Below are 27,936 nucleotides of genomic sequence, written 5' to 3'. Positions count from 1 at the left end.
AGACAGTGGATGAAGAAAATCAGAACAAGAACCCAAACCAGCCCACAATAACTCACATTATGCTCCCGGGTTTGGAGTGTGAAGATGACATCTGTTGCATGGATGTACAGATGGTAAAGGTGAACTAATTGGGACCTCCTTACACCTTAAATAAATCTTTACATCTGGATAAAGTAAGGATTTGGATTCTAACAGCTTTTAAACTGGGATCTAATCATCTTGGACCAAGGATACCACATAACTTAAATTTATATAGTTGAACATAGAAAACGATCCATTCCACTTCAGAAGGGTAACCAAAAAAATATGAGACACTGAGGCAAATACAGGACTTGTAGGAAGGGTTAACAAAAGCTTTGTCAAATATGTGTTTAAAGAAAAGGATCGGCAAGAAGAGGGAGGTGGAATATGGGTTTAGTCAAGGAATTTCAAGGTGTGCTCCCTTGGTGACTCGCCACAGAGATTTGAGGGTGTTGCAAAACAGGCAAGAATCAGAGTCATGGAAGGGTTGGCATGGAGGGGCAGGTGGTGATTGTAGCATTAATGGCCACTGCAAGCTTGGGAGGGTAAAGGGCACGAAGGGATTTAAACACAAGAATTTTGAGATATTAGTGCGCTAAAAGCCAAAGAGGACAGGAGTGAAGGGTGAGTGGGACTTGATGCAGTATAGTATTCAGGAAGCAGAGTTTAACATGAGCTGAAACTTATGAGGTGGAGCATGAGAGGCTAGCCAGCAGAATGTTGAAATAGTCGAGTCTCAAGGTGACAAGGTAAGGGCTGCAACAGCAGATGGGTTGAGTTTTGGATGGAATTGGTAGTCGGAAGACATCATGATGGAGAGAAGATGCTGTCTGGAAATTCAGCTTGATGGCCAGATAGAACATGGTTGTGAACAATATGGTTCAGCCTGAGACAGTGGCTGGGGATAGAGGTGGAATTGGTGGCAAGGGTTTGGAGCTTGTGATGAAGGGAAAAGATGGCGGCTTCAGTCTCCCAGTCCTTTCATAGAGGGAAAGGGATTATGGCAGCCTACGAGAATTCGTTACAGATGTAGAACATGTTAAAAAAACAGGGGGAGATGCGCAGCGGAAGAAGCCAGTTGTTGAACGCTGGGTATCTCACAACTGGTGTCAAAATGGATAAATCACTAAAAATTTGCTAAGTTCCCTGACCACAGGTCAATTAAACTCAGTGACTTGAGTTTGCATTATGGTCTTAAAAAACAAGGCTCCACCTTAATAGAATAATGCATTGCACATTACATGCTCAAACGACGGTTCTTACAAAACAGCACAACATTCCATTTGCCATAAGCAACACCTAAAGTGATGTATTAATACATGAAAAAAAAATTTTGCTTAATGATCCACATTTGATTTTGGATAGCTGGTCTCATCTTTCAGGGTTCGTGCAGTATGAGTCGACGTTAGCATTGAAACCCTCACACAATTGACAACTAATTTAGATCATGTCTGAAATGTACAATAAATTATGTGCCTGTTTTATTATCTGGCAATCAGCTGCAATAGATGAACTGTAATGATCAAACATGTTAATCCCTTAGGAAAAATAGTGCACTAAAACTACAACAAACCTACACATTACAGCAAATACAAGGAAACAATAGTCTTGCAGATACCCACTCTATTTTGTTTTAATTTATTCTTCCACAGGATGTGGATGGCACTCGCTAGAACAGCATTTGCTGCCCGTCCCTAACTGCCCTTGAGAAGGTGGTGGTGAGCCACCTTCTTCAATCACTGCAAGTCCATGTGGTGTAGGTACACAAACAGTGCTGTTAGGGTGGGAGTTCCAGGATTTTGCCCAGTGACAGTGAAGAATGGAGATTGTGGAGCAGGATTTTAGGTCCCACAGGCAGGAACGCGTCAAACTCGATCAAGTGTAAAATCACGCATGACATTGGGCAATTGTCCCAACATCATCACGCATTCTCGCGATCCTTCAGTCGGTGGGCAGGCGTGAGAGTCGGCAGCGCACTCACCGACAATTAAGAGGCCTATTAAGGCCCTTAAGTGAGTAATTAATTTGTATTTTTCACTGCTTGTTCAACCACTCGGTTGGCAGGCGGACGAATAGACCAGGCGGGATGAGGTTTCCAACAGTAAATAAAAAGCCCGAAAAATTTTCAATTTCATTTTAAACATGTCCCTCTTCATGTGACTTGAGTCACACGTGGCAGCTCTGTGCTCTCAGGGAGCCTTCAGCGCGCGCTCCCTCACACATGCGCAGACTTCTGCTCTCACCCTCCCCGACCCTGGCAGCGCTGAGCGTTTCAGCGCGCCTTTCACGCTGTCTGGCCATTAATTGGCCAGCCAGCCTGAATTCACAATCGGGGGCCAATCACGGTCAGCAGACCTTTTACTTGCCACTCCCGGGCCCGGTGAACAAACAGAAAATCCTGCCCATAGTTCCAAGTCAGGTGGTGTGTGGCTTGGAGGGAACTTGTAGGTGATCCTGTTCCCATGCATCTGCTGCCCTTGTCCTTCTATGTGGTGGAGGCTGTGGGTTTGGAAGGTGCTGTAAAAGAAGCATTGCTGAGTAACTGTAGTATATCTTGTAGATGGTACCAACTGTTTAGGATACCTTCTAAACCTCAAAAGTATACACAAAAAGCTATCCAAGCTGTAATTAGACTAACTTTTACACATTCCTAAGTGGTAAAGAACATAAGAAATAGGGACAGGAGTAAGCCATTCAACCCCTCAAGCCTGCTCCGCCATCCAATAAGATCATGGCTGATCTGCTTGTCAAGGATGAAGGTCGCTGCAGTAAATCATGCGGTTGCTTACTTATCTTGGGCTCATAGCCCAACAGAACAAAAAACTTATTCAATGCAGAAAGCAGACTGATTGAAACATTGCTGTGCAGAGAACAATAGATAAAAATGCAGGTGCGGACCTTGCTAATTCTTTTTACCTCAAGTTCTGAGTCACTGGAGTCAGGTTGTGCAGAGTGGGCTCCTGTGAGAAATGGCATCGGCTGACCCATCTTCGCCATTCGAGAAATTAATTTGGCTTTAGTGGTGTCTGGATTCTAGGAAAGAGGGAGAATAATTGCCTTTAACTGTAAGCAACAGCAAGAGAAAGGTAACTCTTTAAATTCCCTCCTATGTCAGGGAGTGGACCTAACAGTTGAGTGCTAAAGAAGTTCAGTTTGGAATGGGCGGGGCACAAAAGCTTAGAAACACTGCAGCATATCAAAGTCTTGTACCATGAAGTGGTTGATCATGCATTCACATCCACAACTCTCCACATGTCAAGTGCCCATTTTCAGTCACATCACGTTACAGAAAGGCCACGGAGGAAGAATGAGAGCTGGATCCAGCTCTTCAACACTTTGCAACAGTAGAGATCAGGAACTAGTTGCCCAATTGCTTTTCCAATTGAGGATTACTACAGGAAATAAAAGCAGGTCAATAGAATCACAATGGCTAAAAGGAAAACGAAAGGATAATTGAATAGCAGGCGGAGGTCACAGTACAACAACTGCAAGTAGACTCATACTTACTGCCAACATGTCACTTAGTGAATTGGACTTGGCCCGCACCACATGCTCCCTGAAAAGGTTGAAAAATTGGAATATATTGTTTATGTTTATTAACAGCTTTTTAAAGATGAGTCTTTTCCCTCAGCATCTCCAAAAATACCTTTAATAATTCACCGTGTTCTAAAATCGCCCAGAGAGCTCTTTTCCCAAACAAACTGAATGGAAGACTGGGATGTCAAATATAGGAATTAGTGCTAAGCCTCAAAACCCTCCCACTTCAATTTTACCAAATGTATGCTAAACAGAGGCTTTAATTTGCAGCAAAGTGAGGTTGCATACTGAAGCACAAAGTCCTCATGGGATTTTATTCAACATCAGACATGGGTATGGAGATGTCATATTACAAACTGAACAACTGCATTTTAGCAGGAGTGAACTGTAGCACTGCTCAAGTGTCTGACTGTACTAAAATCTGCAAGTTGCTGACAAAAAACAAAATGCACATGGTTCGAATTCAGGACAATATATATTTTTTTTAAATGCATTCACAGGATGTGGGCATCGCTGCAAGACTAGTGTTTATTGTCCTCCCTAATAGTCCTTCTGGAGATCATATGCAGGACTGGATGACCACTTCCTGGAACTTCACAAGCATGACCCCAAGCTACTGGTTACCTGTCATCTGAATTCTCCATCTTGCTCTCACGCTAACCTCCCTGTCCTCTACTGACTGCAGCGAAGCTCAACATAAGCTCAAGCAACAGCGCCTCATCTTTCAGTTAGGCACTTTGCAGCCTTCCAGACTCAGTTTAACAATTTCAGACTGCACCCATCTTGTTGCCTTTCTTTTTGCATGTTTCAGTCTTAACTTGTTTTTCTCTTGTTTGTTTCTAGACAGCAGCTGTTCAGTCTGCTATCTACACCTGCTCTGATCACATCTTTAGTTTCTTAATTGTGCCCTTAGCCCTGCATGACCAACTCTTGTCATTTAATCTCTCCTTCTACCCAATCACAACTTTGCCTTTGTTCTTTTTCCGACCATTCTCCCTTTCATTTGTTTGAAGCTATCTAACTTTTCTCAGTTCTGATGAAACACGATAGTTCTGAAAAATTAACTGTTTCTCCCCTCCACAGATGCTGCCAGACCTGTTGCATATTTCCAACATTTTGTTTTTATATTAGACAGCCAGCTGTGATGGCTCAGCTTCAGAAGATCTGCGCTTCAGCCTGGATTCTAATATTTTATGATGTCCTTTCTCTCACAGGCAGGTTCAGCAATGAGTCCGTTTTGTTGAAAGGAACCCCCAAAGTCTCAAGATAGAAAATGCAATTCTAATTATACCACAGACAATTTTAATCAAATTATAATTAGGAAATTTAAGTCAAAGGAACAGAAAAGGCTGTGAACTAACAACATTCTACACCTTTCATACCCAGGCTTTGGAGGCACAGACACTGGTGCTGGGATCGAAGTTTCCATGGCCAGGCTCTCTATACTGGGGGCAGGTGAAGACGCAGCTGAATCATGAGATCTGGTGCTCTGCTTGTCAAACCCAGATTCCTTTGAAAATTTTACCTATGACAGAGATGACAGTAACAAAGTGAACTTTCAAGTGCACACAAATATCCAAACATCACCTCCCTGTCCCGCCATTGACTCGCTTAACTGAGAAAGCAACCAAGCAATGATCATCGGTCAGAATCAGTGCTTTGTTCAGCTATCAATGCAAGTATGCAACAAGGAGCTAACAGGGTCAAATGGCCTCATTCTATATTGTAACTATTCTGATATTTCAATTGGCCCTGAAATGTTTAGATACATAAAATGAAACTCAAAGAGAAAGGCCACACTCTGACCAAAATTGTCAAACATTAGTTTTCAGGAAAACTTGTTCTATATTAATATATGTGCATCCATCCCACACCCATCATTGCACAACTGCTTTACATTATTCTTTGTTCGCAAATTCAATTTGAACCATTCCACTAAACGCATAATATTCATCAATTGAAATCTCAGTGGCAGGTCTTCAAAGTTGGTGCCTATTCCACACATGATGATCCAACCAGAGTATTACCAGACACTTTTCCAAAGATAACCTGGACATGGTTTAGTCTCATTCCAAAGTGGGGTGAAAACCCTACTTCAAGTCCCCAAACATTCAGTTTATCAGACTGCTCCTTAGCTGACACTCACCCTTTTAACCTCCACCTCAAAGACAAGCGTTGCATCAGGTGGAATCCGGTTTGGTATTCCCTGTGTTCCGTACGCCAAACTTGGAGGTATGATCAACAGTCTCTTCCCATTTTTCTTCATTCCCAGCATGCCGACCTCCCATCCCTACAAAATACACCAGTTACAAAGTTCAGCAAAAAATTCCCAACAGTTTAATGTAATAAAGAGCTGGTATCAGTAGAAGTAACCACGTAGCTGTTGATTATCGTCAGAAACCCAACATGTTCGACTAAGGTTCTTCAAGGAAGGAAACCAGGCATCCTTATGGCCTGGCCTATATGTTACACCAGTCCCACACCGACATATTTGACCCTTATAATTGTCTTCAAATGACCTAACAAGCCATGCCAGAGGAATTGGCAATAAATGCCAGCCTTGCTAATGGCACCCACATCCAGAGAAAGAAGGGAAGAGGACCATCTTGGAATAGTGACCATAATATGACTGAATCACTCATCAGGTTTCAATGCTGAGGGTGGGCAGGGTGTAAGCAACACAAACTAAGGCTTAGGGTTTAAATGAGACCAACCTTAAAGGAATGAGTAAAATGGGAGAATCAATGACCAACAGTGGAATCCATTCAAGAAGGTAATTAGCAGATTACCAAACATAAACATCCCTCAAGGGAAAAAGGAGTACTTCTGAAATGCTGCAATCATGGTCCACAGTATTAATCAAAATAAAACTTTAGCCAGGACCATCTGCCCTTGCATAAATGAGGACTGAGGTTAATGGGAAACAAAAACTTCAAGAAAATAAGGTGAGGAAAAAAAATCTGCAGCCTCAAGGGTAATGGTCAAAAGCTTGTAGAAGTAGGTCAAAAGGAGGAAGTTGATAGTTAAAATCAGATTGAGATAAAACGACAGCAAGAGGATAAGTATGTGGCAAGATTGCCAATGAATATCTTTGCTTCAATCTTCAGTGGGCATAATACTAAAGCTATACACTATATTAAAGCTTGAAATTAGTGAAGGAACGAATCTTACAGGCAGAAAAATTGTACAGGATAAAAGACTGGGATTGAAAACAGACAAGTGTCCAGACTCATAGTTTCCATGAAAAGATCCTTGAAAAAATAATTGCAGGATTTGGGAATAAGGTCCCAAGATTGCATGGCAGCACATGTTACACTTCTAGTCACAAAAAAAGACAGAAGGACATGCCAAGTAACTGAATGCTGGTGAGGCTATATTAACGGTGGAAAATTTTCTAGAATCCACAAAGTCAAAGGGGAAAAAGCACTGGCAGGGGCATACAGGTTATGGCAGGCAAGGTCCCACCAAAGCACAATGCTGAAAAAATGTGCTTTCAACACCAAGGACAACCACGATACAGGGACATGTGGTAAGTGAGGTGGAATATTCAGAAAAGAGAAGGGAAACTGGAGGATAACAAAACAAAGCACACTTGGATGTATGAAGCTCCTCTGCAGTTGTTACAAGACACTCAATATGCAAAAGTGCAACTTAACCAGCTCATGGGCAAGAGACTACTGCATTATAGTGCATTACTTTGATTACTTTCTTATGTGCATACCAAGATTACAGCCCCATTGCCAATTCAAATTCCACCCCCCGCCCACTGTTATTCATGCCCAACCCTCCCCCACAACTCATTCTTCCTGCTGCCAACCCCAGACCAGGCCTTCCCATTCTCGTCCTGTCCAGAGTCCCCCAGGCCTACCTTTATCACTTTCCCAGATCCTATTTTCAGCCGCAGCAACTTGTCTCTGTTCACATTTGTGTCAAAAACCTGAAAAACAGCAAGTTTGAAAGGGTAACCATGATAAGGAGTATCAAAATGTGCTACAAGAAACTGAACCTATTTTCCTGGGCATGACTGCTTCAAGAGCTATTGCATTAAACTCTAACCAATGTGTGTGTGAATCTAGGAACCATGAGCAATACTAAATGTGGGAGTTTGTCCAGTTTTGGCATCAACCACTTCCAGATCAATACAGCGCTAGCCAAATACAGTTCTCTTTACTAAAATTCTAAAATTGAAGAAAAATTCCAGAGTTGGATAACGCCACCCAAGCACACCTCCTGAGCTATTAAAAAAACTTACCCATGGTTGAGTAAATGTTGAGAGTGAATGGGCACTCACACCCATGCTCTCCAAACATCTCCATGTTAACTGACAAAGTATCAGCCATGAGTCAATGTCACACGAAGTCAGTCAGTCGTGGGTTCAAATCCCACACTAAATATTTGAGCACAAAGTGTCTAGGCTGACATTTCAGTATAGTACTGAGGAGATGTCATCTTGCATATGAGAAACTGATACCCCATTTGGCCTCTGGGGCAGACACAAAAGATCCCATGGCACTATTCGAAGACTGGAAAGGAAAGATCTTCCCAGTGCACCAATCAATATTTATCCCCCAATCAACTGACCACCATGTTTCCTACATTAAAACAATAACTACACTTCAGAAGTACTTTATTGGCTGCAAAGCACTTTAAGACATCTTGAAATCATGAAACATGCTAAATAAATACAAGTTTGTTCTTTCTTTCTTATACTGTGTACCTGTAAGTACACGTCAGAGCTCTCCTAAGTGGTAGAATGGTAATTAAAGCTGGGGAGTGTAAACAAGTTTTGCAATGTCACATTGGGCTATAAATGCACTAGAATGCAGAGTAAAGCTGCTTCCACTTTGCCTGACGTGCCTCAGTGGGGCAATCTATTACTGCATTAGCACGCTTTTTCTATTTTCTACATTAGTCATTGTGATCTTTGACATTATAAATTCAGTGTTATTAGCATACTTTAGATTCCAAGTTAAGGAAACAAATCAAAACTGCCGAAACCTGGGACCCTACAGCCAACACAGAGGCTTTCATTACATCAGTCTGGGTTGTATTTGAAAGGCCAGTGTCTGACCCACTGAACCACCCAGTGTCCTCAAGAATCTGAAGTTAAAATACCAGCTAATACTTAAACTCAAAGTTCCTGGCTGAAATGCCAAACGTACTTTAAGACAGACCTGCTTTTTAAGTACAGTACGATCCTCAACATACTGGGGACCACAGAACAAATTTAGAGCAGCCAGAAATGAAGGAATTGAGCCATGACATTGAGTCAATTCCACCTCTTGAAACTTCCCCTACCTGCCCAAATGCGTGGTTCTGGTAAAGCCAACCCGTGTAGGACACTTCCAGAGAGTCACCTGTTTCGACTGCCTGTCCATCTCCTGGGGCCAGATCCTGGATCAGCACTGATTCCAACATTGAGGCGCTGTTGCATTTGGCCAAACACACCTGCACAAGAGAGCAAAGAGAGATTTAAACTGAGGGTTGGAGAAGGTCGCTTGCTAAAATTTGTTAAAATTGTGTTAACTCAAATCCACCAAGCCAAAATCTTTAAGGATGACTACAGTGACAAACAGTAAAGGATGGTGACACAAGCCCCCCTGTCAATTCTCTCCCCCCACCCACAACACATACTTACAGATCACTCAAGAACAAATTAATCAGCTTTACTAATCTGTACTGAAATAATTTTTAGATCTCCAGTAATGTAGGCACACAGCGGGAGAGTTCAAGCTCAAAACAAATCACTTTCAATGCAATTAAAATAGGGCAATTCCAAATTGCTTGATCAATCCAAGAAAATAGGACTGAAAGCCACAATTTACACAAGGAATAAAAAAAAAATTTAAAAATATATTAGAAGAACTTCTTTATTTAAAAAGGCAGAACAGACAAAGAGTGGATGAAACAATCTTCAATTGTCTTATCCTGTCAGTGAATGCTGGTTCAAAGTAGACAGAATGTCACCATACATCAATCTTCTGATGTAGGTATGGCATTGTGAAATGCAGATAGGCAGTGGCAGTGTCTCGATATTTAGTAATATCACAGAAATCACAAATGAGCTTGGTGAGCCTGGAGTAACAATCCAGAGAGTCAGGAGTTCAAATTCCACACGGTCTGCAAATATTGACGAAGCGACTGATCACCACCTTTCGGGCCTAGTCAGCAACACAACAGATCAGGTCATTTACTTAGATCGTACATCTCCATCTTGCTTTGTTCCTTCTCATGTTAATGTTAAAAGTTTAGTGATCCCAATCTTGAAAACTTCAATTTGCCCAACATAGATTTTTTTTTACTAGCATAGCCAAAGACCCTCACTGAACAATTAGATTTTACCTGTTTGCCAAATTCCACCACAGCCTTCTCAGAATCAAACATGACTGACCAATTCTGTCGCTGGTCATCGTAAAACACACAGTAATTATTAGCTTGAACCTGAAAGGAAAGAACATTAAGATGGGTTAAGTTAAGCTGAGTGACTTCCAATAAACTGCTCATTCGATTATTTAGTTCTGGAACTGGGCCACAGACACTGCTAAGTTCACAGACCCATCCTGATGCGTATTGAGTTAATACCATTCATGCAGCACAATAAAGAGCTGCTAGAATTGGTCCCAAATACCTCAGAGCTCAGCCAGAAAGGGAGAAAAAACAGAGCAGAGTGGTTCAAGTCAAAAGATCCATCTCCTGATTGCTATATAGATACTGCCATCATTGAACATTGTTTTTTTGACAGGATGGAACAATGTTATGATGCATGGTATTGTTGAGTAGCCTTCTGACATTTTCAGGGTCCACATGCAAGAATGATCATAAAGTACTGGACAAACAGCACCTGCAGAACTGCACACAAAATCTGTTGACACCTCCAGGAATGAAGAAGTGTCAAGATTGGGAAAGCTGATTGGAGTGTACAGAGACAAAAAAAAATTGTGGTCTAAGAATCACCCGGTTAATACAACCATTATTTTGTTCAGGACACTAAGGACCAGCAGTTACAAACACTAACTCACTACCTAAAGTTGGGCAATGATGAGAACACAAGATGACCTTGCCACTAAAAAGCTCCGAAGAAAAGTCATATGGACTCGAAACATTAACTGTGTTTCTCTATCCACAGATGCTGCTAGGCCTGTTGAGATTTTCCAGCATTTTCTGCTGTTATTTCAGAGTTCCAGCATCTGCAGTATTTTGCTTTCAACATAAATATAAAATAAACATGTCAGGACTACAAGTAATAAAGGAAGGGACATAAATCAGAATCTTACTCATTTCACAGAATCAAAAAATTGTTACGGTGAAGGAGGCCATTGGGCCCATCGTGTCTGCACCAGCTCTCAATGAGCATTACGGCTCAGTGCCATTCCCCTGCCTTTCCCCCATAACCTTGCACATTGTTTCTATTTAAATAACCATCTGATACCCTCTTGAATGTCTCAATTGAACCTGCATCCCCCTACATCCAGGCAGTGCATTCCAAACCCAAACCACTCACTATGTGAAAAAGGTTTTTCCCACAATGCATTTGCTTCCTTTGCAAATCACTAATTCATGCCTTCTCTTTCTCAATCTTTTTCTGAGTGGGAACAGTTTTCCCCTATCTACTCCCTGCAGCCCCTCTCATGACTTTGAACACCTCTGTCAAATCTCCTCTTGGCCTTCTCTCCAAGGAGAACAGTCCCAACTTCTCCAATCTATCTTCATAACTGAAGTTTCTCATACCTGGAACCATTTTTATAAACCTCTTCTTCCCTCTCCCCAATGCATTCACATCCTTTCTAAAGTGTAGCGCCCAGAACTGTTCACAATGCCCGAACTGAGGTCTAACTAGTGTCCTATACAAGTTCAGCATAACCTCCTTTCTCTTGTACTCTATGCCCCTATTAATAAAGCCAATGATACTGTATGTTTTATTAACTGCTCTCTCCATCTGTCCTGCCAACCTTAATTACTTATGCACGTGTACACCCAGGTCTCTCTGTTCCAGTACACTCTTTAGAGCTGTACACCTTATTTTATATCATCTCTCCATGTTCTTCGTACCAAAATTAATCACCTCTCACTTCTCTGCACTGCGCTTCATCTGCTACCTATCTGCCCACCCCACCAACTTGTATACGTCCTTTTGAAGTTCTATCTGTTCCTTCCCACAGTTCATAATGCTTCCAAGTTCTGTATCATCCACAAACTTTGAAATTGTCCCCTGCACACCCAAGATCTAGATCATTAATATATATCAGGAAAAGCAAGGGTCCCAAAACGGACTCCTGGGGAACTCCACCACAAGTCTTCCTCCAGCCCAAAAAATATGCATTGACCATTACCCTCTGTTTCCTATTACTCAGCCAATTTTGTATCCACATGATACTGGTCCTTTTATTCCATGAATCATAACTTTTCTCAAGTCTGTTGTGCGACACTATCAAATGCCTTTTGGAAGTCCATGTACACCACAACAACAGCATTACCCTCATCAATCCTCTGTATTACCTCTTCAAAAAACTCCAGCATGTTAGTTAAATACAATTGTCCCTTTAGAAATCCATGCTGGATCTTCCTAATCAACCCACATTTTTCCATATGACTATTAGTTCTATCCCAAATAATTGTTTCTAAAAGCTTCCCCATTAGCTAAGTTAAACTGACTGGTCTGTAATTGCTGGGCTTATCCTTACAATCTTTTTTGAACAAGGGTATAATATTTGAAATTCTCCAGTCCTCTGGCACCTCTCCTGAGTCTAGCAAAGACTGAAAGATTATGGTTAGTGCCCCTGCAATTTCCATTCTCATCTCCTTCAATATCCTTGGGTGCATCTTATCCGGTCCCAGTGCCTTATCAACTTTAAGTTATAGCATTTTATCCAATACCACCTCATCATCAATTTTGAACCCTTTAGTGACAGAGTTTCCTCTTCTGCCACTATGGCCTAGGCAGCATTTGCTTCCTTGGTAAAGACAGATGCAAAGTATTCATTTAACACCTCAGCCATGCCCCCCGCCTCCATGTGTAAATCCCCTTTTTAGTCCGTAATCAGCCCTACTCCTTTTACCACAATTTTACTATTTAAGGGCCTCTAGGAGATTTAGAGATTGTTGGCTGCCAGTCTTTTCTCATAATCCCTCTTCACCCCTCTTATTTGCTTCTTCACCTCTCTGCTGAACCTTCTGTATTCACCTTGGTTCTCAATTGTATTTCCTGCCCGACACCTGTCATAAGCAGTCTTTTTCTTCTTTTTCTTAATTTCTATCTCCTTTTTCATCCAGAGAGCTCAGGATTTGTTTGCCCTACCTTTCCCTTTTGAGATAATATACCTCGACTGTTCCCAAACCATTTCTTCTTTAAAGGTAGCCCATTGTTCAGCTACAGTTTACCCCACCAACCTATGGATCCAGTCTATCGGGCCCAGCTCCATTCTTGCCCCAGTAAAATCAGCTCTCCCCCAGTTAAGTATTCTTACTCTGGACTGCCCATTGTCCTTTTCTACCGTCATCCTAAACATTATGATACAATGGTCACTGTCTCCTAAATGTTCCCCCACTGACACTTTATCTACTTGGCCCACCTCATTTCCAAGAACCAGGTCTAGCAGTGCCTCCTTGTTGGACTGGATACATACTTCTGAAGAAAATTCTGAAAACACTCTAGTAACTCTTGCCCCTCTCTGCCCTTGACACAGCCACTATCCCAGTCTATACTCAGGTAACTAAAGTCCCCCATTAAAACTACTCTATCACGTTTACACCTATCTGTAATTTCCTTGCAGGTTTGTTCCTCTACATCCTTCCCATTAGTCGATGGCTTGTAGATTACACCGAGCAATGTAATTGCACCCTTTTTGTTCCTTAGCTGTAGCCAAATTGATTCTGTTCTTGAACCCTCTGGGACATCCCCTTTCTCCAGCACTGCTATGATCTCCTTATCCAAATCAGCCACCCCTCTTCTTTTTCTCCCTGCCCTATCTTTTCTGAACACCTTATACCCAGGAATATTTAACACCCAGTCCTGCCCTTCCTTGAGCCAGGTTTGTTATCGCCACATCATAATTCCACATAGCAATCTGAGCTTGTAACTCACCAGTCTAATTTACTATACTCTGTGCATTCACATACATGCAGTATAACCCTGCTTTAGACTTCATTACTTTCTTCCTTACTCCGGCACCACCTATTAACTTACTATTCTCTATTCTAGCACTTTCCTCCTAGTATTTTGTGCACCTTGGTATTACTCTCTAATATTCTCTCCTGGTTCCCACACCCCTGTCAAGTTAGTTTAAAGCCCCCATAACAGCACCACACCCCACAAGGAACACAGTCCCAGCTCTGTTCAGGTGCAACCCATCCAGCTTGTACAGGTGCCAACTCCCCCGAGCCAGTCCCAGTGTCCCAGGAATCTAAAGCCCTTCCTCCTGCACCATCTTTCCAGCCACACATTCATCTGTCTTTTCCTATTCCGGTATTCACTTGCACGTGGCACTGGGAGTAATCCGGAGATTACTATTTTTGAGGTCCTGCTTGCTAATTTTCTACCTAGCTCCCTAAATTCTGTCTGCAGGACCACATCCCACTTCCTACTGTTAGGAAATAGAGACAGCTTAAGTAAGTTATATTTGTGTTTGTGGGTGTTAGCAATGAGTTTTAGCTTTAATGTTTAAGCTTGATTTATATTTCTGTTTCTGTCTGTTAAGAAAGGGGGAGATGAGTTTTAGGCTCACTTTAAAAGGCGCCTGCATTTCTAATGAGAGTTTTACGACTCTAAGCCAAATTAAACAAACAAGGGTAGAGAAACTGGGCTGTTGCCTAGCAACAAGGGTCCAGAGGCAGGTCCCTCCCACAGGCACACAGAATAAACTAGAAATAGCAGTTTGATTTGGAAACTTTGAGTTCAGTTGGTTTTGAAAGTAACTGACAGGAGAGACTGTAGCAAAGGGGGCAGATAGCCAGTCCCAAACTAAAGAAAAGACTTTAGGTCAGAAGGTCCAAAGAGGTGGCTGAAGGTCTGTAACTCTTTGCTATAGACTTGTGAAGCACTGGTGTACTATTGACAGCTGAGTTAGTGAGACAGAGTTCGTGGAAGAAAGTTCAAATGCATGCGGTGATTCAGGGAAGAGGAATATTGGAAGGGGAGTTCAAAACCCTGGAGATGAACCCTTTCGGAAGGTGTCTGAGAGAAAGCGTCAGTTTGGGAGAAGATTCTAAAGCGGGTTCTTGGAAAGTGGAGATTGGAAACCCTCGTGTGAAAGACTGGAGGTCAGTGAGAACGATTGGCTCATGGTGTAACCATTTGGGGGGAGTTGAGGACAGATCCATAGCATCTGTCTGGTTGAGGTGGCATCTGTCACTTAGTTTCAGAGTGTGGTGTGTCTGACCACCAGTAGCCATGGACTTACATGGACTGTGTATTTACTGTGAACATTAAAGTGCATGATAGCTCTTGTAACTTGTGATATCCTTACAAATCTGTAATGGTATAGTTCTGGGTGAAGAAGTATTGTAACATAGTTCTTCGTTTCTCATTAAGTAAATGTTTTATTCTTTTGTTAGAAGTCAGCTGATGAATTTTTGTGACTCTGTTTAGTAGCTACTCTCCACATATCTAAACAAACAAATTAAAAGTTAGGATCTATCAAGCTGGGTTCCACTCTGGGATCAGGCACATCCAGGGGTAACCTCAGCTAGGATCATTACGCTACCTAAGTCATAGGTACCAACATGGACCACAACCTCTGGCTGTTCACCCTCCCCCAAGAGAATGCCCTGCAGCCACTTAGTGTCATCCATGACCGTGGCACCAGGGAGGCAACATACCATCCTGGAGTAACATCTAAGGCCGCAAAAATACCCGTTTGCTCCCTTAAATAACAAATCACTTATCACTATTGCTCTTCCTTTCTTCTTCCTCCCATCCTGTACAGCCAAGCCACACATGGTGCCACAAGACATGGCTCTGAATGCACTCACCAGCATCCAAAATGGAAAACCAATTAGCAAGTGAGACCCCAGGGGCTCCTGCACTATCTGCTTGGTTCTCCTGGATTGCCTGGTGGTCACCCACCCCCTTTCTGCCTCCATGCTCCTAACCTGCAGTGTGACCACCTCTCTGATTGTACTATCGACGTAACTCTCAGCCTCATGGATGCAGTGCAGTGACTCTAGCTGCCACTCAAGCTCCAAAATCCAGAGCTCAAGTTTCTGCAGCTGGGAGCACTTCCTGCATATGTGGTCGTCTCAGTCACCAGTAGTGTCCACAGCTTCCCACATGCTACAGGACACGCATTTCACATTTCCTAGCTGCCCTACCATGTCTTAGCTTTACTTTCCCTCCGTTAACTTTATTTTACTTTGATGTAGCCACTTCTTTAAAAATAATATGCTTTTCTAATTTACACCTATGGAAAGACACTCCCCAACAGTAGTTTCTTATGGTTTTCCTGTGATGTCACTGTTCAGTTTTTCTTTTCAAACTCAGCTCCAAAGGTGAGGTTTACACTCAGGTCCGTTTCTGCTCAGCAGCTTCTGTTCCCAGCTTAGAATAGCTCTTCTGTATATGACACCTCTTTCCACAGTGCACAGAATTCCCACAAGAGCCTAATTTGCTAGTCACTTGGTCTCCGTCTCACACCGGAGTGTCTCCTTAAACGCCCCTTACTGGTTGTCAATGTGCTTGAAACAGAGGGCTACGTCTGGAGATCTCTTCTGGGAGAAAGGTGCCTGCATGCTTATCTGGACATTTGTTTTTTTTTTCATTATTCTTTCATGGGATATGGGTGTTGCTAGCAAGGCCAGCATTTATTGCCCATCCCAAATTGCACTGCACTTTAACTGAGGGGCCTGCTAGACCATTTCAGAGGGCAATTAAGAGTCAACCACAACAATCAACTAGAGTAACATGTAAGCCAGACAGGGTAAGGGTGGCAAATCTCCTTCCCTAAAGGGATCTAAACTATCGATGATAGTTTCATGGTCACCACCAGCCTTCAATTCCAGATTTTATTAATTTAAGTGAATTAATTTTAAATGAAAAAGGTTGGTCAAAAGAATCAATGCCCTAGGTGAGTTTTTTGTTAATAAATACTGCAGGTTAAACATTTTACATCAACAAAGGTTATGTAAAACCCCGAGATGTTTCATCATTAACTTGCGCAAAGTTGAAGCTGATATGCCGAGATTACCTAACACATGCACTGATGTTTGTCCAACTTCCTCACATCATCAAATTCAATAACTCCGTCAAACCAGCACCCAATGAAGCTACTAACAGAACTAATACATCTGAATGAAGTGTGATTTAAGGAGAAAGTGCTGAAAGCTGTATTAAGGGGACTGAATTTTAAACTCCGATTAATGAACAAATCACTCGTTAGTGGATAACAATCCCTATTCAAAAATCCCAAATACTTCAAACAAATAGTTACTCACAGTAAAGGTGAACGTTGGATAGATGCGCGCAGCAGCAATCCGTTTCTGCTGGCTGGCGTACAGGAGAATCTTGTACTTTAAGGGTCAGAGAAGGAGAAAAAGAATCAGCTCACATACAAAAAGATATACAAGAACCGTACATCTCATTCCACCAACTAAAGGAGACACCAAATCACACAGCACCCCCACTTTCCCTGATCAGTCAAACCCACCTCTGTTGAAGCATGGTTTCCAAGAATCGCCACACCCAGCTTCCCTTGATTCATATACTGACCATTCAGACTGTAATACAACAAAGAATGCATTCAGTAACAGATCCGGAACTCTGACCAGGACACACACATTCCAACTGTTCGTCAGTGCAATGTCAATTAGCCCTTAATAAAAGATGGAGTAGAAATTTAAATACTCAGGGTTGTGGAAAAATGAATTATTTTATTACAATCCTAACTTTCAAGATGGATTAAGCTCCTATTAAATCATCCTTAAAAAGCCCAATAACGTTAGCTTGAGTATCTGCAGTTCGATAAGCTTTTCATCAAGAATTCATCCATGCTTAAAAAGCAAGAAGTTGTAAACTTTAACACGAAGATGAGCCACTCAACTGTACGTTAGAAGTAGTTCCAAACCCCATGGCAGAATGCTGACACATTAGCTTCCAGAACCAAGGTTAGCTTTAACCAGTCACTCCATCCCACTCTCTCACATCAAAGGTCCTTAACCAGCCTCCATTGCCCTGCCCTCCACAACAGCACTTACTATTGGTAAGCGTGCACTCCAGTTGCGAACAAGACTGCCGGAGGAACAGCACCAGCTGTTGGCTTCTGTGAACCTGCTCCTGCAGAGAAAAGAAATTTATGATGGTTTGAAATTAAAGCCTCTCCATACTTAAAGAGCCATAACATTCAATGGCACTGTAACACTGTCAGAGGACAGGATGACAGGATGGCTCAGGCTGCCATTTGTAATGGCAGTCAATCATCAAGCACTCTCCTCTGGTTCCAACCCCAGGGGCAGGATATTTTCGTCTGCGTGTAGTAGTGCGTCCCGACATCATCACACGCCATTGCGATATTTTGTTTGGCAGGCACATGCCAGAGTCGGCTGTGCGCCCACCAAAATGTAAATGGCTTAGTAAGGACATTAAGAAATTAATTGAAGCACTTGTGAACGCTGCCCGTCCAACCTTAAGGTTGGCGGGCAAGCGAAAAGCTCAAGCTGCTTTCGTGTTTTTCAGTAAACCTCATCCATGAGCAAAATGAGGTTTCTTGAAGCTTTTATTAAATAAATAAATATTCATAAATACAAAAACATGTCCCAACTCATGTGTCACAGTCACATGAGGGTACATGTTTAAATACATTTTTAAATCATTTATTTAAATATTTTAATATCCATTTAATCTCCTTAAGGCAGCTCCAAGCCTCAGGGAGATTGCTGCACTCTTATGCACGCATGTGCGATGGAGCACTGGCTCCAACTCTCCCTCCTCTCCTGCACCTGCTCAGGTAGTGCTGAGCGCTATCCATTGCGTATTACATCGGGCGGGCCTTAATTGGCGATTGGCTCCGCACCCGTTCCCGTCGAGCCCACCCGCCATATGAAAAATCCTGCCCCAGGTATTGCAACATTATACCAAACACTTACAGGGAAATAGGCGGGAGCAAGAGCAACTTAAAAGATGTCCTCTCCACCAAATGCATAGACACAGAAATCATTCACAAGGCAGTCAAAAGCAACTCAACATGATGAGCTGGTACCTTAAGAGAGGTGCATGGTGGTGGAGTGCACCAAAACCCCAGCAGAATAAATAAAAACAATTGATAAAAATAAAAAAACTCCTTGTACATGAGAAATCCGATTTAAAGTAAAAGTTAAAGGCAGACTAATCCTTTCACAGAATCTTAAAGCAACAAATATTGTGTCCTGTACTTGGGTGGACACAATTCCAAGACAGTGCAGGCTGCTAAGCAGAAGGACCTGGGTGTTATAGTGCAGTATTCTTTGAAGATCCATAATAACCAATGCTGTGAGGCTATGATAATAGAAAACTGAAAGCAAAATATGTATAGCCAAATTAATTAAACATAAAACATAAATCTGTGCATAAGAACAAGAACATTGAACAGAAATACTTCTCTCGTTTTATGGGGTATGGGTGTCGCTGGCTAAGCCAGCATTTATTGCCTATCCCCAATTGCCCTTGAGGTGGTGGTGGTGAGCTGCCTTTTTGAATCATTGCAGTCCTGGTGGTGTAGGTACACCCATAGTACTGTAACTTGCCACTTATCAGTTCAAGCCAGAATGTTTTCCAGGACTTGAACCATGTGGAACGGACTGCTTCAGTATCTGAGCATTTGCGAATGGTGCTGAACATTGTGCAATTATCAGCGAACATCCCCACTTCTGATCTTATGGACGGAAACTTCTTTGATGAAGCAGTTGAAGATGGTACAGTATCTAGTTTGGTACAGGATCTGGAGGCTCGACAAGTTGTTCTGAAGAGGGCCATAAGATTGGTATCCAGCTTAAGGCCTCTTTTGGCCAAGCAAAGCTAAGAGAACTAGGGCTTCCAACTTTGAAAAAGCATTGGCTTCAATTTGATTGGAGGATTTGGAAACAATGAAACAGACTCATTCCCAAGTGATTGTGTCATGGAAATCCACAAGTTACAAAACCACAGAAGCCAGTTTGATCTTAGGGACTATTTTTCTAAGAATGCACTGCTGCATTTGCACTAAGCGTGGTTGCGCTGAAAGAATTGAATAAAGATCTGGATGAGCTCCTGAGATTGGGTTGCCGGCCATCCAGGATTGGCCTGAACTCTCCAGGAATTAAAGAGTAAACATTAATCTGCAAGAACAATGCTATGAGCAAGCCAGAAGGAAAATCATAGAGGCATTAAATAAATGTCTTTTTCCATCCCACTTTCCTTGAGCATTTTTGCTACGAGTCAGGTGTCAGAGGGCTAAGATCTCACACTATATTTTTATAAAAATATATGTATCACCCTGGATAATCTATAAAAAATTTTTTTTGAAAACTGGACAAAGGTCTTAAAATAACTGAAGCCAGAACTGGCTGATTCAGAAAGAATACTGGTCTTCAGAACAGCAGCAATCTCCTTATCTTGAAAGAGGCACTAATGCCTCTTGTAACTGCCAAGCTCAAATCCCAAGGAGCTGCACAAAAACCACGTATATCTCTAAGGCTAGGCTCTGGTCCATGGAGGCAATCCGCCTATGAAGACAAAGGGCGCTGAAACCACTGTTGAACTTAATGGTTGAAACATTAACCATTTCAAGAATCCAGACCAGGAATATACATCCTTTGTCCAAACCAAGGGGAAGATGTCACATGACCCACCCCTCCCCCAAATTGTCTTGTGGAGCTGAACAAAGACGGTCTGCCATCTTCCTCCAACCAAAATAGCAGCAGAACCAGAGCTCTGTCCAGGTTTAAATTGCCTGGCCCTCATCTACACTGTTTCTACGAGAACTTCCGAACTTCTGTACCAGCACCTACAAGACCCTTCAACCCCCTACGGGCCCATCTCATTGTGGAAGTCATTTCTGCTAGTAAAGTGAATTATCCAACATCAGTCTTCAGCCAGCCAACTCAAAGAATAAATCACTGGATTTTCATTCTGGAATCTGATTCTGGACTCCAGACTCACGTGAGACAATAATTCTTATTTTGTCTGTGGTCTTTGCCCTGTACCTCTTTATCTTTTCTTTTATTGTATGGATGTACTGGGGGCTTACGTAGCTACACCCTATCTCTGCGATTTGAGTCTATGTAAAATAAACTAACACTCTGCTTTTACCCTACATCAAGTTTGCTGTGGGGTTATTAATAGAAGATTGGATCACTCCAAAACTGAGGGGATTCACTGCAGGATTCCTAGCCTCTGACTTGCTCTTGTAGCCACAGTATTTATATGACTATTCCAGTTCAGTTTCTGGTGAATGGTAACACCGAGGATAGTGGGAGATCCAGTGATGGCAATGCCATTGAATGTCAAGGGACGATGGTCAGATTCTCTCCTGTTAGAGATGGTCGTTGCCTGACACTTGTGTGGCACAAATGTTTCTTGCCACTTGTCAGTCCAAACCCAGATATTGTCCAGGTCTTGCTGCATTTGGACATGGACTGCTTCAGTATCTGAAGAGTCACGAATGGTGCTGAATGTTGTGCAATTTTCAACGAACATCCCCACTTCTAACATTGTGATGGAAGGAAGATCTTGTCTGCAAGAGAGATGGGAGTGTGTTGGGAAAAAGGTTTATGGATCTTCTGGCTCAATGGATCACCTGGTCTTTTCCCTGGAAGGAACTATTCCATTCCCCAGAATAACATGCACTTGTCCTCTAATTCCACATCCTTACCAGGCGGCGGTGTCCCTTTCTTTGGCTGCTTGGGGGCAGTATACTGGAAAGACTCGTTCCCCTGACCTGTGGAAGCCTGATCCATGCCAAAGAGAGAGGCCAGTTTGGACCTACAGAGGGAAAGGACAAAAGTTTACAAATCATCTAGCAGGAAGCCACAACTTTTGAGCAGTATTTAAAAAAAGGAGACATAACTAAAGTCTGCATTTAAGCCCCAGTTGATTACTTTGCAACATTTCTTCTGGTCTTGTGAGAAACATAATATATTTTGTTGAAACAAGTCTGGAAAACAAAATAAAACAAAATTCAAAATAGAAATGAGAATAATTCTGGGAAATAGCACTGCTTGGGAACTGGGGAAAAGCAGAAAACACCCAGCATGCACCAAATGTTCCACATTTGTGAAAAAAAACTGTTTATCTGAACCTCCAATTAGTAAAGCCCTCCAGTTTGCAATAACACTGGATTAATGAGGAACTGCAGCCTGTATATAGGTGAAGGGAAAGGCTTCTAAAACAGAGAAAAATAAATTTGATCATCCATCTCTTATGTCCAAACAATGCAAGCAGCCAATCCTAATGCAGGTCCATGTATAACAAACTTCATAGAACTTGCAGCACGTAAACAGGCTAGTTAGCCCAAATGGTCTATGCCATTGTTTATGTTCCACATGAACTTCCTCTCACTCCAATTACCTTTCCCCACACTGCCCTCTATATCCTTCTACTGCCTTATCTCTCAAGCTTAACCACAGTTTACTAACCTTTGTATGCTGTATAATCAGGCAGTCAGAGTGCAGCTGGAGACAATTGAAACAAGGAAAAGGTGGCTCAGGAATTCGTCGAGCACAGAAAGGCTGGAAGAAATTCTACTGTGAAACTAAGTTTCACGAAGTTCAAGTGGAACATAAACAATGGCATAGGCCATTTGGGCTAACAGGCAATAGTTTCTCAGCCTAATCCTTGCTCCCATAAGTGCTCCAGCAAGTCGATGTTAAATCTATGCTTCAGCTTATATGGTACACAGTAGTGAGCACCCAGAAACAGAAAGTCTTAACTGACAAGCAAACAAGTCACAAAATGTTCACAGGGGTCTTGCAGTCCCATGTGATTCATCAGGGGCTAATGTTGCCACGCTGCTTAATGTGTGGGAAGTAAAGCCAAATTTTTCCAGGGGTGGAGCTTTCTTCAACACAGTCAGTTTATCTCATCTTCATAAATGACAGGCTGAAAAAAATTAAATTCTGGCAGAGCAAGGAATAAGGAAGAGATAAAACATGAAGTTGGGGTGGGGGCAAGTGGGTGGTGTCGGAGGCAGAAGATCTAAAATTTGGTGGTGTTTGGGGGGGGGGCCTGCAGAAACAATCCAATGCCTCAGCCAGCTGATCAGGTAAAGACAGACATGGTGTTGAAGACCTGAAACTCCCACATTTTACTGCTGGTTATTGATTAAACAGCACCATTGAAGGCCCTAACAACTGGATTCACCATTGTTGGGCGGGCAGAGATCAGAGTTAACACATACAATTCCTGTATGATACTGACCCTTGGATTTCATTCCACATGTACTCAGTGCCCCAGCGTCCCAGCATGTCGGACATAGTCTGATGATCACAAGGAGTATCAGTACAGAATCACAGAGCAGCAAGTCAATGTCTCACATTCTCACAGAATGCGACAGCCCAAGTGAAACAAACCAGTTAGAGTTGGAGGAGTCTGATGCGAAGCTCAAACAAGTAGCAAGGATTCCCTCATGACTGCCTGTGCACTGACTAATTTAAAGCATAGGATAGTTCTTAATAGAGTTAGAGAATGTTCCACACTGGGACAGGCACTCCAAGCTCAATGACTAAACTGCTTTCATTCACTCCAGCACAAGTTTTTTTTTGCAACTGGGAACACCCACGAGGCACAATTGCATTCAGAATTGCATGAATTACTGGATTTACAAAATTTCTTTACCTAAATTTTAGCTCGGTACATTTAGCAACTTTTTGACCAAAATGATTTGTTTTTTCCCCCCCAAGACAGCCCACTCCTATATGAACGTTTAGTATTGTTCAATGATTATCACAACATACAAGTGATCCAAGACCAATTAAACACAGGCATGGCACAAACTCTGACATATTGTTGACATGCTGTTCTGGTGGAAGTCATTTTCATACAGCAAATAAGGAACATAAACTAGAGATCAATTCACTTCGCCCACAGTCTCACACATTACAGCAACCTAAAACAGATCACTCACCTTCCAACTCCCCAATAGGCTTTCCACAATCTAAAATGGCATACTTTGGGAGCAGGATGGAATAGTCAACACTTGCCAAGATGGGAGCAGCTCTAACACTGTTCAAGAAGCTCATCATTCAGGACAATTAGCATGCCAACTGTCAGCTAAAATCATCCACATTTATGGCTGCAATGTGCACTTATCTACAGGTTCCACTGCAGCAAGTCACCAAAGCTTCATCGACAAATGCTTCCAAATCTGTTTGCTCTATCACCTAGAAAGGTACGGGCAGTAGATACATGGGAGCACCAACACCTCCTAGCGCCCAAGTCAGAAAGACATGGACATATATTGCAGTTGTTTCATTGTCACCAGGTTAAAATCCTGTTAACCGCCCTGACAGCATTATGGGAGCACTTCCACTGCATAAGCTCAAGGCAGCCCATCATCACTTTCTCAAGGACTACTAGAGGTGGGCAATAAATACTGGCCTTGGCAGCTACAACCACACCCCAGAATTAATTAATAAAAACCTGTTTAGGAGTACAAATAAAAGGCTGGATATATGTAGCCCAGTTAGCCCAACAAACAATGCTGGATAGGTAAGAATTTCCAGAACAGCGTCAAATGTGAGAGAAAACCTGTTCAACACATTCCCAGTGTGATAAGTACTGGAATTTTCCCATTTTGACAATGAAGCCTCCTTTCGCCACCCACTGTTTCCCCACCCCCTGCCCAAATCACATTGCTTGGAGCTTCTGAACTTCAGATGCACACCGAGTTGTGTGGTCTCAGTCAAACAAGATTCTAGACATGATGACAACCTCCAGCACACAGAATACACATACAAAATTAAGCAAAACTTCAATTCCCATCCCCATAACACATGCAAAACCTTTTTCATTTTAGTGGGCAGTCTCTCTCTCTGAAGCTGCCATGACGTAAAAGATCCAGCTTACTCAAACATCATTTGAAAAACTTGGACTTTACCCTAGATCAGTCCACAAACCCCAAAGAAGGCCAAACAGTCACCAAAATAACTATTATGGAGGATCAGCATATAATTACTGTACAATGCTCCTTTAAGGGGCTACCACTTTGTTAATTTATTTTATTAGTTTATTTAAAAAGGATAATTACTGTACAGCCAACAAGGGCATAAGATCAAGAGGAACTTTTCCCTTAACATTATCGGTTCCTTTTATGGCCATAAGAGGGCACAGTGCTAACAAGATTTTTTGACTAACCTCTCCTATTGGAGTCTGCTAATCTTAAGTGCAGCCAATCGGAAAGAAATTTTTAATTCAAAATGTTAAAGAAAGGGGCAGCAAATCAGAATTCTTCAATGGAATTTAGCAACAATCACTTGGTAGTACAGAACTTGCTGAAAAGAAAGACATGTTGCTGAAGCTTTTCGTCTTTCATTCATCAGGATAAATTCAAGAATGCCAAATTTCAAACAATCACAACAATTTATACCACTGGAGAAAAGGGTACCAAGTGGTTCAACTCTGATTGGCTGAGGCGTTGCCATGGAGATAGCAACAGGAAGCCATAGTTCCCTGAGTTCCCGGGGAATTCCAAAAAGATGCAAGACTTGTCAACATATTACTTTAGTTTGCAGAGAACAGGCTCCTGTATATGAACGTATGTCACTTCTGGAAAGAGTAAATGTGCCATGTTATTAACTCGACTGATTAGTTGGCACAGTCACCATTATTCTACAAGTGCTGCTCAATCGCAGAATAATGTATTCAGCAGCATTACTCTCTTTTCAGCAATAATTAAACAACAGGTACTGGAACATTTACAGGATCCAGAAGGGGAAAAACTCCACTGTAACCTGCAAGACCAGTTATTAATTTCCTCACTGTTACCTGAGTATCCTGAGGTTTCACTAACAGTGTTACCTTATCTTGTACTAAATTCCACATACCTATCACCCGTGTCTTCACCAACTTCCACTGGCTCCCAGTCTGTCAAATGGATCAATTTAAAATCTTCACCCTCATTTTCATATCCCTCCATAGCCTGGGTACAGGATCTAAATTTGCCATCTCCACCAGCCCCACACCGCAGCACGCTCCCTCCAATCTTTGGATTCTGGTTGTACTCCTGAAGTCTGGAAATTTCTCAACCACTCCTACTGTTCATTTGTCTTAACCACCGTCAAAAACCTTCTCAAATCTCTCTCTTCAACCATGCCTTTGATCAACTCCCACAACTTCTCTCCCACTTTCTGTGCAGCATGTTCCCATTCCCTGTAAATTACAGTGGGGCACGTGTTACTAAAAAGTTCTTTATCAGCCTCTCATGCAATGTGGAGATACAATTATAGAGTTTACAGGGACTTAACCTGTATCCCAGCATTGTAATAGCATTCTCAAGCACAACGTGAGCATCCAATTATTTTAAGGCTTTTACTTCTGCCTTTTACTTTCTCCCTTCACTCACGATTGGAAGTGATTTAGTTTCAAATTGCAATTCACCTTGTGCCTGGACTTAAGACCAGAACTGCAAAAATAAGTACTGGTCTAGATTTCTGGTTAAATGTCAAAATAATTGTAAAATTCTGTCCAGTAATTATAGCTTGGTGTAAATCACTGGGGAAAAAACGCAGTGAAAACAGGACCATGACTGATGACTGAGGAGACATTTCCTCAACTTAAGAGACTGAAAATGTTAATTTTAATTTTCTTGAATTCTGCAGCTCTTCCTTTAGACTTTGATCCAGATAATGTGCTCAAAATGTGACAAAGGCAGCGGGCTACGTCTGGAAACCTCTCCTGGGAGAAGGGTGCCTGCACATCTGGACATTGTTTTTTTCCTTTACTCTTTCATGGGATATGGGCGTTGCTAGCAAGGCCAACATTTGTTGCCAATCCCAAATTGCACTGCACTTGAACTGAGGGGCCTGCTAGACCATTTCATAGGGCAATTAAGAGTCAACCACAATTACCTACTGAAACTGGAGTCACATGTAAGGCAGACCAGGTAAGGATGGCAAATTTCCTTCTCTAAAGGGATCGAAACTATTAATGATTGTTTCATGCTCAGCACGAGCTCCCAATTCCAGATTTTATTATTTTAATTTCCATCAACTGCAATGGTGGGATTTGAACTCAGTTCTCTAGAGCATTAACCTGGGCCCCTGGTTTACTCGCCCAGTGACATTACCGCTACGTCAAAGACTCCCACCGGGTATATAGACATTAATAGACTTAGAGCCAAACACTGCACCAAACACCATATCCCAGTAAAAGCCACAAATTTTGCATTGTTTTTGGTACAACTTAAATACCGTAGACTGGGCGACCCTTGAAAATCAGGCCAATAAAAATTAACAAAGGCATTTTTTAAATCATGCACTGGAATACGTACATTTGTCCAGACCGCAAAACAAAACAGAATTAAAGCTAGATAAATAGTTGGTCTAGATTCATTATTTACTCCAAACTGATAACACTGCTGAAGAGCATGGTTGGTACTGTGGCTGTATCTTTTTCCACCCACTTTGTTTCCAACTACAGGTACATTATCTCAAGTCTGGCTATCTGAAAACCGGCAATCTCCCAGAACAGGACTTTAAGCTGTCATCACCTGACTTTCCCTCCTCACTGACATCTTTGGTCTAACTGTACAGCTGGAAAATTCCCTGCAGCTGCTCCCACTCCGTCACTTCACTAAAGTGCAGCAGAAGTCCCACTTACATGCACAAACAGTGCTTCTGCCATGCACCAACAGATCTGGAGCAACTCCAAAGAATTTCTTGGCTTATCTTGCAGCATTGTCTAGCTTTCACTCAAAACTGTCTTTGGCAATCCTTACTTGAAAAACATATCCTCAACACTCTACATGCCTGACCCGACTGACCCAAAAGCTGGCAAGATCCAAAATCTAACTCAGGCTCAATCCCAAGGTTGCAGGTTCTGAGACACTGTATCTGTGCATGGTTTAATATTAGTTTGTAATTCTTCTACTAACCCTTCCTTAGAAAAGGGTAGAATAACATCAAATGGGATTGAAAAGGAGATCAACCTATTGCATTGTACAAATTGCTCAGTGTGACTGGGTTTGTTGAGTTTCAGGACCACTAAACATGGTGATAGAAAGAACTTGCATTTACATAGTACCTTTCTTGACCTCATGATGCCCCAAAGCATTTCAAAGCCAATGAGGTACTTATGAAATGAAGTCAATGATATAATGTAGGAAATGCAGCAGCCAATTAGCACAGAGCTGGAACCCACAAACAGCAATATGACAAAGACCTGATAATCTACTTTTGAGATGTTGGTTGAGGGCTAAATATTGGCCAGAACACAGGCCAATT

General features: G+C 42.1%; 1 protein-coding gene across 4 annotated transcripts in view; it reads right to left on the bottom strand.

Moving 5' to 3' along the window:
• The window catches only part of LOC121280843 (FK506-binding protein 15-like), an 87,801-nt gene that overhangs the window by 55,032 nt on the left and 4,833 nt on the right, over positions 1 to 27,936 (bottom strand). For 2 of the 4 annotated variants that reach the window (XM_041193125.1, XM_041193126.1), the window contains exons 2-12: positions 21,372 to 21,481; positions 17,743 to 17,821; positions 17,196 to 17,265; positions 16,984 to 17,058; positions 9,901 to 9,999; positions 8,857 to 9,006; positions 7,427 to 7,495; positions 5,705 to 5,848; positions 4,941 to 5,083; positions 3,529 to 3,577; positions 2,938 to 3,054 (exon numbers count right to left, since the gene is read on the bottom strand). In XM_041193125.1, coding sequence (XP_041049059.1) covers positions 2,938 to 3,054; positions 3,529 to 3,577; positions 4,941 to 5,083; positions 5,705 to 5,848; positions 7,427 to 7,495; positions 8,857 to 9,006; positions 9,901 to 9,999; positions 16,984 to 17,058; positions 17,196 to 17,265; positions 17,743 to 17,821; positions 21,372 to 21,481 — 1,105 coding nt within the window. Of the gene's footprint in view, positions 1 to 2,937; positions 3,055 to 3,528; positions 3,578 to 4,940; positions 5,084 to 5,704; positions 5,849 to 7,426; positions 7,496 to 8,856; positions 9,007 to 9,900; positions 10,000 to 16,983; positions 17,059 to 17,195; positions 17,266 to 17,742; positions 17,822 to 21,371; positions 21,482 to 25,539; positions 25,819 to 27,936 lie in introns of those variants that run through there. The other 2 variants (XM_041193124.1, XM_041193123.1) reach the window with 2 other exon arrangements.

The sequence above is a fragment of the Carcharodon carcharias genome, chromosome 8, assembly GCF_017639515.1.
Source record: "Carcharodon carcharias isolate sCarCar2 chromosome 8, sCarCar2.pri, whole genome shotgun sequence".
NCBI lineage: Eukaryota > Metazoa > Chordata > Chondrichthyes > Lamniformes > Lamnidae > Carcharodon > Carcharodon carcharias.
This window is presented reverse-complemented; position numbering and strand designations above follow the sequence as displayed.